General features: G+C 44.4%; 1 protein-coding gene and 1 non-coding gene across 4 annotated transcripts; both read right to left on the bottom strand.

Annotated features, from left to right (window-relative positions):
- Window positions 1-203: 203 nt before the first annotated feature.
- LOC120639353 lies at window positions 204-321 on the bottom strand. Its single transcript, XR_005661359.1, has one exon. It is a non-coding gene; the product is annotated as a U5 spliceosomal RNA (small nuclear RNA).
- A 3,305-nt stretch (window positions 322-3,626) lies between these two features.
- Window positions 3,627-5,810, bottom strand: LOC120712506 (RING-H2 finger protein ATL13-like). 3 transcript variants are annotated; one of them, XM_039998306.1, is made up of 2 exons: window positions 4,585-5,810; window positions 3,627-4,359 (listed from the first exon to the last, which is right to left on the bottom strand). In XM_039998306.1, exons 1-2 carry the CDS (start codon window positions 5,474-5,476, stop codon window positions 3,974-3,976), a joined length of 1,278 nt encoding a protein of 425 aa, XP_039854240.1. In that variant the 5' UTR covers window positions 5,477-5,810; the 3' UTR covers window positions 3,627-3,973. The 3 variants fall into 3 exon arrangements, with proteins under 3 accessions (XP_039854240.1, XP_039854239.1, XP_039854238.1); XM_039998305.1 differs by having other exon boundaries at window positions 3,627-5,349; window positions 5,383-5,810; XM_039998304.1 differs by having other exon boundaries at window positions 3,627-5,810.
- Between the last annotated feature and the right edge of the window lie 7,186 nt (window positions 5,811-12,996).

Below are 12,996 nucleotides of genomic sequence, written 5' to 3'. Positions count from 1 at the left end.
CAGAAGATTGAAGGTTTCTTTAACTAGAAGAACAGAATTTGAATAGATCCTTAACAATATGGTCGAACGGCTGGTGGGCTATTCTTCCTAACGATAAAAGGATACTTATACTTACCCAAAAAAAAGATAAAAAGTACATCGTCATCTCCACGAAGAAACCCTAAAAGAGAAACTTAAGATTTGAATGTTTGAGTTTGTTGGGCGCTTCCTCGACAAGAAAGCACCCTCCAAAAATTGGGGTATGTTGCTTATTGTGGCGTGCACACGGTATTCTTTAGTAAAAGGCGAAAGAATAGTTCGCTCTGTGCTCACCACGCAGCTGCTTGAGTTTGAATCCTTCAGCTGCCGCTCTATAAGTCGTGTGATTGTTCGGTAATCACCCTCGAGACTAAGCAGGTTGGGACTAAACTAGACGCCAGGCTGTGCCACAGCACATACCTCATGGATCCCTTTGGCGATATAGGGCCGGCCTTGTAGCCCAATAGAATGGATTGGGCTGCTTTCCCGACTAAATCGCAGATGGGGATGTCTCCAGTGCTCCCAGCCCATGAGGTGCTCCCATGCTCCCATTAAAAAAATACAAAGAAAAAGTTCTTGGTAAATTCAACAAAAAATATGTGTGGATACATGATTACAGGTTCTACATTTTTGCAAAATTCCAAGTCCAACGAACTTTTTTGTAAAGAGTAACAAAAAAGACAAAATCAGCATGTTGTTAGCGGGCACGATAAACAGTAAAAACGGACCCGTTTACATGCTGATTTTGTCTTATTCCTTGCTCCGTGCACAAATATTCATTGGATCTGAAATTTTGCAACAATGTAGAGAATGGAATCATCTATCCACATATATTTTTGGTTGAATTTACCGTGCACTTTTCCTTTGCATTTTTTTGTGGGAGCATGGGAGTACCTATGGGTGCTGGAGCACCGGAGACGTTCTCAATCGCAGATGACAGGGAACTGAATACATGGCCAAACGGGCTGCCAGGGCATGGCACGGCCCTAGTGCAGGGGAGGGATATCTCGTGACACTGGCAAATGGCCCACCGGCCTTAAATGAGGGCTTCCACGTGACGCGGCCCGTGCCATGAACAGTGACGCGCACACTTGCTGTCGGTAAATAGCGCAGGCCCAGCTAGCTCTAGGGCCTTTTAAGTCCTGCACAGCTTGTCCGGCCTGTAAAAAAGAGCAGCCATTCGTGTGGGCATGGGCGGCGCACTGTTTTTTAGGGGCTCTAGGCTAAGTACAACTATCTAAACTCACATGTAGACGCATACCACACGCATCCACTCACACCTCACGTAACACTCCCTATAAGTAAGTTAAGAACTAGTACAACCTATTCTCTATTGTTGTCTGCTCATGTGCCGAAGCATGGTCGGATGATGGCTACCTAAAAACTGGGGAAAAACCCCCACATGAGGCACGTGGGTTGCGATCCCAGGGATCGAACCCACGCCCAGCCGCTCGCGCACCTGGCGAGCGAGCCACTGTTGTTCATCACCGCAACAATGGCCCTTTCGCTTGAACCGATCGCGAGACCCCCCCTCTTTCCGGAAAGTTCTTGGGATGTGAGTCAACACTCGTTAAAGGCCCATTTAGTTGGTGAAAAATTATTGATTTTGATATTGTAACACATTTTGTTGTTACTTGACAAATAATATCCAATAATAGACTAATTAGGCTTAAAAAATTCATTCCGTGCTAATCAGTTAGACTGTGTAATTAATTATTTTTTAATTACATTTAATGTTCCATATATGTGTCTGAACATTTCATGTAACGCGTACTGTAGAAAATTTTTTAGGAACTAAACTCAAGTGCTGATAGCAAGAGCCTTTGATTGTGCCATTTATCTGTACGATGTGATTATTGGGGCAATGAGGTGAAGACTTTGTCTTCAACCGACGGCAATCCCTCGTTTCTGCCGTTCAGTCTTTCTGTTTTTATTTACATATTATATTAAATTTATACTAAATTAAATTTATACTAAATTAAATTTAGCAAACTTTGATCAAATTTATAGAAAGAAATAATAATATTTAGAATATCAAATTTGTTTCATTGAGTCTACCGTGAATAATATATTGATAGTGGCGTACGTTGGATAATATAGTTGTTGTTATATTTTTTCTATAAATTTAATTAGAGTTAATCAAATTTATTTTAAGACAAACTTAATACGACATGTAAATAAAAACGGAGGGAGCAAGAGGTATGAATCAAGCCCTCCACGAGACCAAATGGTAGAAGTTCGCACCTGCCCTCGGACACCTCTGTATCCTTACACTAGGTCCACCGTGCGTTGCACTGCCTCGCCACGGCGATATATTATATTGCCCTTCTCGTGTCCATGAATCCCATGCTTCTATGCCAATTCTTTTTTATCTTTAGTCATATGAACTTATAAAATTTCACATAGTTTGACAACACAATAGCATTACTTTTTTTTTTGAAATATTGACAATAGCATTACTAGGAACGAAGATAGTATGGGGGCAAAACCGCGAGAGTAGAATCATCCAGATATCTTCGTTTGCCCAATCAGCAGATGCCGACTTGCCAACAAAAATTAATAAAGAACACGACAACCAAACGGCTCCTTCATCAAATAAACGGTTCGAAAGTTAGTTTTATCCTTTCCATGGTATCCAGATATTTTTCTTGTGAGGCACGCATTGACCCTCGGGGTGTGTTTAGTTCGCGAAAAGTTAGTGTAGCACGTTTTAATTTTATTTGGTAACTATTGTCCAACCATAGAGTAATTAGTCTCAAAAGATTCGTCTCGTCATTTTCAACCAAACAGTGTAATTAATTATATTTTTTAACTATATTTAATACTACATACATGTATCGTAAGATTCGATGTGATGTACGTCAGTGGAAAATTTTGAAAATTTTTCGCGGAACTAAACACACAGCCTCAGTCTAATCATCTCAACCGGCACATGATCAAGGATTCCAGTAGCCTAACTAAAGTAGGGACAGTACGAGGCGACTTGCTCCGGCAGCAACTTTTCATCACCTCTTTTCAGTACCACTTTTTTTTTTAAAAAAACTATACCATACTAGTAGTATTCTTATGAATAACTAAAAAATTATGCATATTTTGAAACGGCCTGACGAACAGCAATCCAAACAGCGCGTCCGAGTTTACTACTCCTCGCAGGTCAAGTCGTCAAGACGCTATGGAGGCGCGAAATAAAAGTGGAGCACCTACTAACAGGCTCCCGCATTCAAGGCTGCAATGATGGCGGCAGCGTGTCGCTCAATTGAACAAGGCAGGGAGTAAATGAGACGGGAGGCGAGCGGCTGGACTTGTGGTTTTCAGACCTGCTGCGTCGTTGTACACCCAGATCCAGAGAAGTAAATGCTATCCAGTTCCGTGAATGGGAGAAGTGTTCCGTGAATGAAGTCATCGTGACTGGGAAATTGCTTGAATTGCTGTAATACTCTTCTATTCGAGTTCACGTTTTGTGTTGACTTGTCTTGTTTAAAACGATTTTGTTTGAATCAAATGTTTGTTAGATTGTTGTGTCTGCTGCTTTTCTTGTTTAGGTCATGTTTCTTTCAAACCTATGATCCTGTCTTCCCAGCTAATTATGCAGTACTAGACTCCAGCCGTTTCAGATCTTCAGTGCCTTCAGAAATCGCCCTGCCTACTCTGAAGAAATGTTGAATGTACAGTAAAAACGAATGCAAGTACAGCTAATCTACTACACACAATTGTGAAATGCCGGGTGGGTGGGAAAATCTGAAATCCCAAGCTGTAATCCTTCTGGACTCGTCGAACTCATCCACCGGTTCTTGTTCTTCCGGTAGCGGAGCAAGGCAAATTTCCTGAGATGCCATGTTAGCTTGCAGAAGGAGATGCAGGCATGCATGCGTACACGGTTCCACAGGGGAGCAGGAGGAGGAAGAAGAACCAGCTGGTGATGGAAGAAGCCAAGAGATCTCTGATTCGCTTCGCTTCACAGGTGACCTCTGATCCAGAGCAGCGTCCGTCGCGCGAACGACGGAGCCTCGTCGGCCCTGGAGCTCAGGACGCGGCCGCCGCCGCCGACGGCGGACTCGAGGTCCCAGTCCACGACGCTGCCGCTCGTGCTCTTGTCCCACGCCGACACGTTGTACTCCGACTCCGTCACGGGGCTCACCACGTCCGCCCGGCGCTTCGGCGCCGCCGCCGCCGCCGCCGCCCCGACGTCGCTCGCCGCGCGCTGGAGCGCCGAGGAGAGCCGGAACGACGACGCGCGGTGCGAGGTCGAGCTGCACGACCCGGCGGCGATCGCGGCGCCGCCGGAGGACGCGTCCTTCCGCCTCGACCCGCCGCGCATCCATATCTTGGAGATCGAGAAGCTCTCCCGCTTGTCCACCGCGGCCTTGGACACCTGCTGCTGCTGCTGCTTGAGCGGCGCGTCGAAGCCGCGGAAGCCCTCGCGCTTGGAGTGGCAGTCGCACTCGGACATGGCGACGCGGTGCCCCGGCATGCGCGTCGCGGGGCGCTTCTTCTCCGGCGGCTTCACGGCGACGCGGAGCAGGGAGCTGTCGTCCATGACGTACTCGTAGGTCCCCATGGAGAAGCAGCGCCTCACGTCCTGGCTGCCATGGTAGGCGCTGCCGCCGGCTCCTTCGGTGGCCTGGCTTCTGAACTTGCCGAGCTTGACGGGGACGACCACCTCGTCCTTCTTCTCCGCGGCCTCCGCGGCGGCGGCGGCGTGCTTCCGGTCCTGCTGCCCTGCCTCCTCCTGCTCCATGACGAAGCTGAGGCGCGCGGAGGACGCCGCGTCGAGGCGATCGGAGACGGAGCCCTCGGAGCCGGACTCGAGGACGAACACCAGCGGGCTGCAGCCGCCGCCGCAGGGGGCAAAGTCGGCGAGGAGGCTGCGGCGGCAGAGCGGGCAGGTGGAGTGCGAGAGCAGCCACGTGTCGATGCAGTCGACGTGGAACGCGTGGCTGCACTTGGGGAGGAGGCGGAGGCGGTCGTCGGCCTCGAACTCGCAGAGGCAGACGGCGCAGTCGAAGGGGTCCTTCCCGCCAGCGCCGACCACGGCGCCGTAGAGGAACACCGGCAGCGCGTCGATGAAGGACTGGTCGACGCCGGCATCGTGGAGGTGGAACAGCTGCTGGAGCTGCCCCTGGAACGCGGTGGCGTTCGCGTCGCCCCCGTACGCGTCGCCGGCGTCCCGCGGCGCCGGGCGGAGAAGGAACCGGACGAGGAGGTGCAGCAGGCCGGAGACGAAGAAGATGACGGCCAAGATCAGGATGATGAGGAGGACGCTGGGGCTGATCCTGCTCTGGAACCCCGCATCAGTGGACGCCGCCGCCGCCGCCGGTGGTGGCGGCGGCGAAAGCAACGGCGGGAGCGATAACGGCGGCGGCGGAGGCGGCGGGAGGTACGGGAGGGGGAGCTCCAGCGGCGACGTGGGCGGCAGCGCGGCGTAGTTGATGGTTGCATGCATGGTGTAGTGGCTCATGGCGCCGGGTCGGGGGGGGGGGGGGGGGGGGGGGGCGCCTGACCCGTGACTCGATCTGGAGAGCCAGGTAGCGGGGGGAAAAGAAGACAATTTGGAGGAGGTCAGCAGCAATGGTGGGAGTGCCGCCTGAATCGCGTGTCGTCTTCTTGTCTGTCGCCTCTTCTTGCGATGGAGACAGAAGCCAAGGAGGAAGAGGGGATCATCACTGGGAATCTTGTGTTCGATCCTTGTGTTGTAAAGAAGGGAAGAACAGAGGAACAAAGGCAGAGTTTGAACAGGCGCGGGTTTGGAGAGAGAGAGAGAGAGGTCAATGTTAGGAAAGAGATGGATCCTTAATGAGGGGAGAAAAAATTGGAGGGGGGAAGGATGGTGATGGTGAGGAGTAGAAAACGAAAATTATTTTTTTTGTCACCACTAACTGAAAGAAAATTAAAAGATCCCAGACAAAATTTTTGTGTTTTAAAAAAAATACTCCAGTATCTAAGATGTTATGATTTCAGCCTAATAATCAAGGTTTTCTAATTTGATCAAGTTTATAAAAAATGTACTATTACATTAACATCTACTTACAATACCAAATAAATGCAATATCAATACATATTCCAGGGCGGATTAAAAGAAATTGAATTGAAATTATAGAATTCTCCCTCCATACTCGAAAAAAATGTCGTTTTGAATAAGATTTGGGTCAAACATTGAAAATATAAATCATGAATAACTTTCAAATTATTTTTTTTGCGACTAACTTTCAAATTGTTAAGTTTCAAAATACAAAATCATAAAAATAAATTTGTCTTGAAAAATACTTTCATAAAAATATAAATATATAACTTTGCGATAAATATTTTTATAAAAATAAAAAATCAAAGTTAAGCTTTGGAGACCGTGTCGCTGTCCAAAAGAACATTCTTTTTTAGTATGAAGGGAGTAGGTATGATTCATGTGTGTAGCATTCAAGTTCTTTTAATCAAGGAAGATAATCGATGTTTGCTTGCATGTACAACTCTCCAGACTCAACTCCTTATTCCTATCCATTACTCATCATGAGCTTTAAAACACAAATACTCCACCTTTCTCTCTTATCCAGCCTAAAATAATATATCTCCTCTTGCTGTCACATTAGCCATCTCCCTCCTTCCCCATGCCCAGCGTCTTTTTCTCTAGACCTATATAATTGTTAACCATCTCCTCTCTCGTTAACATATCGTTGTCATTACCCTATGATTTTTTTTCTAACCCCACCAATAGCCCATATTTCCACTACTATCCCAAAAATGCCGGCCACTATCAACTTGATTTGTTGCCGCTGAGTTACCCTGTAAAATTGCTCGACTCCTATGAAAACACACTCGAACACTAACTCCAACCCCGAATCCTAACCTCAACTCTGGATTGATGTGTGCCGAGGAAAAAACAAAATTCAAGGTTGGAACTCATTACTCATTGGAACTAGTCATATCTTTTACTTTTATTGGAGTAAATCTTTTTTAGGCCAGTCTTAATAGGAGTGTTATCGACACAGTTACCTACACTGAAATCTTAAGAATTGTGCCACTGAAATGTCATCACTATGACACTCCTCTCACATTTCATGACACTTCTCTCTTCTCTCCTCATACTATTGATACATGTTAGCAAATTTAATGTCATTACACTCTTATGACATTTTCACTGAGATTGGCCTTAAGGAAACTCATTGGAGTAAATCTCAGAGACAGTACGTGACCATCTAAAACGGGACCATCAAGTTTACATCCCAGATCATCATGGAGGGGAGGAGGGAGTTCATTTCAAAACCTGTTGAGTTTAATGGAGACGCATGGCTGAGCAAGAGGGTAGGTTTGGGTAATTAGTGCGCCTGTACTATGCGTACAACTAGTAATGTCTGGGAACATATTGGCATGGTCGCATGGATGGTTAGATAGAAGTTGCATCTTCAAAAAAAAATCGCTCTTCGTTTAAAAAAATCACTCGTGTCGAGTGTAGATTTGTTCATCCTTTCGAAACAAAACCACTGCCTTGGGAGCCATAAACTAGTGCAAGTGGGACTCCTAACTGAGATGGTGTGTGGACTTTTTAACTACGGACAAAAGAGAAGAGAGATTAGAAGCACGTAGCACCAACACCGAGTTAGGAGAAGGCATGGTTAGTTGGATCTTTGGTAACCTAATTTTGACTTTGCAAGAACGTCTATCAGCAAGCGGCTCAAAGCCCAATTAAATCCCTCCTCACGGTTTATAATGCTGGGCAGCTGGGCCAAATTACTACTGATACCACTGCCAGTGGGCCCTGGTAATGACCGAGAGAGAGAGAGACGGGCCCCCACTGTGAGTGAATGCCACTAGGTTCATAGGTCAACTTGCTAGAGTCCGTAGCAGTGGAAGTGTAGAACCAGAACATGGTTCGAAATCTTTGTGGAAGCATACAAAAGGACAATGTGGTGGATCTAGTCTATACTCTATACAACTCTTCATTCACAGCATTCGGCAGGCTGGAGCTGGAGGCTGGAGCTGGAATAGTGTGAGAGAAAAATACTGTTGGGCTGGCTGGAGCTGGAGCTGGTGGCTGGAGTGGTGTGAGAGAAAACTACTGTAGCGCAGGAGGATACAAGACCAGCCGAACGCAGTGATTGAGGTCAAAGCTGCCAGTCATTTTTCAGCACAGGTTGAAAGTAGGCCCTATTTAATTGGTGAAAAATTGTTAATTTTGTTACTGCAGCACATTTCGTTGTTATTTGACAAATAATATTTAATTATAGACTAATTAGACTTAAAAGATTCATCTCGTGCTAATCAATTAGACTGTGTAATTAGTTATTTTTTAATTACATTTAATGTTCCATGCATGTGTCCGAACATTCGATGTAACAGGTATTGTAGAATTTTTTTTGAGAAGCCTAATTCTAGAGAATGCATGGTTGGATTAGCTAAAAATTATACCTGCAAATACTAGACAGTTACGCCATTCCCAACCTATAGTGCCTATAGGTGCTGTTTAAGAAAAAAAAACTACACATAAACACTACCTCCCTAATGCATAGTGTCTATGACAAATAAAGAAAATAAATCTCATCGAATTATCTCTTTTCTTATCTCACCCTATCACTCTTCTCTCTTTTTTGGTTCTTGTGTAGACATAGTGTTTTGTATGAAAAATTATGTCTATCTTTTTTCTCATTAACTCTCTTAGGGCAATCCCAATGGTGTATTGATGATGGTTTCTATCCTCATTAAATGACTTGCCACCTAAGCAAAATGTTGACATGACAACATAATTAATAAAGAAAGAGAACAAAATGTTGGCATGACAACATAATTAAGGAAGAAACCAAGTTTTCACCTCACTCAATGCACCAAGAAACTATAAAATCACCATTGGGGAGAAACCACTAGTTTCTAAGAGGTTCATGCTGGCTTGCTATTGGAGGAAGAAGATAGAGTTAGGGGAGAGAAAGAGAAAATATTTATTACTCGAAGACACTGTCATTGTGGAGGATAGTTTCTATAGATGATTTCTTGTGATATAAAAATTGTGTCAGTTTTTTTTATTGGGACTCCTCTTATCATGTCACCAAATTTTTTAAGTGACAGCCTCATTAATACTATCGACATCATTCTACTAGGAAACCCGGCCAACCTTTAATCGGACGGATGCATAGGGAGCCGGTCCAAGAATTTCCAGAGCTGGTGGTCTCATTTACAAGAACTATTTTCATTGAGCAACGAGTACTTTGCGCGCGCTTGCGCGCGCCTTGCGTGTTTTGCCATATAAGATAGTGAAATTGTTTTTTAAATTAAGTATTCTAAGTTGGATGTATCTAATCTTTGGCGAGCAAGAAGAAGCCGTTCAAAAATTTAGTATGGAATAGTAAAATTGTTTGGTAGGCTCTCGAGCATGCGGATATATTACATAAGGCAGTTGTAAGTAAGCAATGGTTATTGTTTTTTGAAGAACATCGACAGTTTGCGTACCGACGTAGGTATATACATACATACATACATATATTACATACATAGACATATGCATTAATATCAAAAGATGAGTCGTTTGAGCCTTGGGTGCGACACTGGATGTTATGTTGTTTGTAGGGGCAGGTCTGGATAGTTTTTTGAACTGCTATGAGCCTGCAAGTTGATAGATTGGTGTGAGTTTTGTTCTATTTCAAAAAAAAAATTTCTGAGAGCCATTTGCAGTCGGAATAAGTACCTGTTGCTTTAAGCTGCCAGTTCTTTGGCTCGAGATCTGGATCTGAAAGGATAAATAGGATTTAGATGTTAATGCACTCAGAATGGTTTGCTATACATGAAGGAGTAGACATGCTTTGTTGAGTAGTAAATTCACCTGCATAATAGTTGGCTCCGCTTCGTTTGGGTCGTCCTCGTCTGAAGTTTCTCCTGAATATGTGAAACCATGGAAGGTAGGCAAGTTCTTCATCCTTCTTTCATCTTCTATTTCAACTGTAGTGTTGATGCAGCTGTATATAAGAATACAGCTGCGTAGAAAGAAATATAATTTATTTCTTGAAGAGGGGAAAAAATGTAGCTGACCTTCGTACACAGCTCTGTTGCATTCCCTCACCATGTCTGAATTTACATCTTTTTCTGGATCTGGAAGGAAAGAGTTATGGATAAGATTTTAGGTATGATAAATACATTGCTGCAGTGGAGTAATAATAGTTAACTTTATTGCAAGATGTATTTTCGTTGTGCGGATATGTGTTGAGGTAAGGAGGTTGTAGCCAATCAGAGGAGTTCTTTTCTGGTACAGATAGCAAGCTGATTTTCATGGTAACAGGGAATGTATGTGTGCTGTTTCATAACCAGAACGGCATGGATATGAGAGGAAACCTATGATTGGGATGGAATTGACACTCAATGCAGTCCCTTCGACAGTACAAATTCCTATTTTTTTGTCCATGGCATAGGTTTCGATCTCACAATAGGGATCAAGCAATACAGAAAGGCTTTTTATGTGAAATACATGCTTTTTATGTGAAATGCATGGGGAGGTATACCATTGGAATAATAATGTCCATTGGAATAATAATTTGAAATTTTGAGGTTGTAAAAAAGCTGTAGAAAGGAAACTGCTCTGAGGCATGCTTTCTCATATGCATTGGAAGGATCTAAATATGTAGCTTCCCAGAAAAAAAGTTCATGGTGTGGTCCTATCAGCTCCAACTGCGGCAGTTCCAATTCGACACCACATAGTACCGTTGGGTCATCTGCAATCTCAGTGATAAGAGATGCATATTGTAAACGGCATTCGGAAACTGCAGCATGGAGGAGTGCAATTGGAGATGGTCCATTTACAAACATGGTGTTCTTGTGACAGTGCCAGGTGTTGCACCTCTCCTTTGTAGAGCTATTGCACAAAAGTTGTAGGAAAAAAGAGAAAGAAAAAAAAGAGAAACATAATCAAAGTAAAAAGAAAAGAATAGAAGTTACAAATGTGTATCAGAGAAAAAGGAATTAAAAGAGTAAATTAATGTAAACAGTAGGAAGTGAATACATGCAAATTTAGGATGTGGGCTCAGAGTAAGCAAAGGAAAAGAAAACGGAATTTCAAGTCTGAATGGGCACAGGGTTTCCAGGTTGGAAGCCAAAGCAAAGGAAGTAACAGTATATATGGTAAGATAATTTTAGTAAGTAAGATATTCACTTCAATTTTACTAATAACAATAGTTAGAACCACTGGAACCAGTTAGAGACACCATGCCTATTGTTATTGCCAATCCGTAAGTTTATATACAGTCATGGTGCACATATAAGCGTAGGGTATATAATTGTTTTCTACTTAATTTAAATTAGTCGTGAATCTGACAAGGGTTAAATGCACAAGCTGTAATGACTTGGACACTTCTATTTGAATCCATGGGGGTTGGAAAATTAAAGAACGCAGCAGGAATTATCAGGAAGAAGGCAAGAGTAGAAGTATATTACCAGCAATAATAAAGTCGATGTGGAAGGTGTGTCCAATTCAGTTGGAGCTTTTCATTCGTACAGGAGATTTCTTACTGTGTAGCAATGAGAGTAGAAATAAAAAAGTACCACACAATTAGTAATTAAACTGGGAAGATGGTGATGAATTGGTAATATGCGATCATTAGGTTTGCAGCTGGCACTCGAAGGAAAGAGAAGCAGGATATATTTTGTAATCTTGTTTTTTGAAGAATTGCTAGCATTCAAAGAGAAAGAAGAGTCGTGTTTGCCTTTATAATAATGAATGTAGATAATGTTTGGACCAATCCTGTTTAGTTATATTTGCAGGGAACAATCATCAGTATCTAACCAATTATGCGATGTGGAACGGCAATTAGACCAACCTGCATATTTAGGAAACAATTGGTAAATGTGGGAACTCAGTACGGAGACCTAATATGAAGTAGAACAGCAGGTAGGTAAGAAGCTAATGTGAAAGGCATTGGGATTGATTTAGGTGTAGCGGAGAACCTAACACGGCACATAGAGAATTAATTCAATCAGCAGCGGGAACCTAATGCGGCACCTAGGACATAATGCTAAATCATATTTGTATAGATCTATAATTATTTAAGAATAAAATACACCGGAGGTCCATCAACATGTAAAGAGGTATCATTTAAGTCCACTAACTTTGAAAATGTATTTTTGGGTACATAAACTTGTTAAGTCGTTCATCGCAGGTCCATACCTCTCCACATAAGCATGTAACGTTGACATGATATGCTAATTAGTCATTTCCTCTCTCAGTCCTCTCCTGCTTTCTCTATCTCCGTCTCAAGCATTTTATCGAGCATGTCTTGTGCAACCAGGTGAGCAGCTTCCTACGGTGGGCAAAGCAAGCCGTCACGCCACGCTCCAGCCGCATCCTCACTTCTTCCACGTCGAGGATGGCGCGGCCCATGGCGTCGCCCGTTGTACAGAGGCCAGCTTGCAGCGAGGCCATGGCGTGGATGTCCACGTCGGCGCCGGCACGGAAGGAAGGCAGCTGCGTTTGCGCCTAGCCTCACGGCGAGCTCGTTGGCAGGCACCATGTGCATGCGTTGCCACTCCTTCGCCGGTGTTGCCGCTCTGGATCCGGGCAATGCGCCGCGCGGCTGCTCCATCTCCTCCAGTGCCACCATCCTCCGGCCATGCCAGGTAGCTCGAACTCCTGGAATCTCTAGCCTCCGCGTGTGCGCCGCGCTCCGCCACGAGATCCTCTGCTGCCTCCACGTGGAACCGCTCCCGCAGAACCTCCACCGACGGCGCCGCCGCCACGACCATCGGCCTCTGGACCATGGCGTCCTCGCCGACTTCGTCCGTAGAATGGATCCGCCGCCACGGTGGCTAGCTGCCCGATTCTCCTCCTCCCGAGCTTTCCCACTGTGACACCTCCAGTGATTATCACTGTTTAAACATGCAATTAATGGGAAATGACAAGTTAACACCCCCCGATTTTCAAATTACTTAAAAGTCAAAAATCTGTTTAATTAAACCAAAAAGTCAACTCTCACACCTTAGCCCGAATGAACTTTTGCCCAAAACAAAAGGTGTAGA

This window comes from Panicum virgatum, chromosome 6K (assembly GCF_016808335.1).
Source record: "Panicum virgatum strain AP13 chromosome 6K, P.virgatum_v5, whole genome shotgun sequence".
Lineage (NCBI taxonomy): Eukaryota > Viridiplantae > Streptophyta > Magnoliopsida > Poales > Poaceae > Panicum > Panicum virgatum.
The sequence above is the reverse complement of the archived record's forward strand: the minus strand, read 5'-3'. Positions and strand labels throughout refer to the sequence as shown.

Excerpts from the sequence above, each read along its gene's own strand:
- LOC120712506 (XM_039998304.1), bottom strand. The coding sequence starts at position 5,476 with ATGAGCCACTACACCATGCATGCAACCATCAACTACGCCGCGCTGCCG.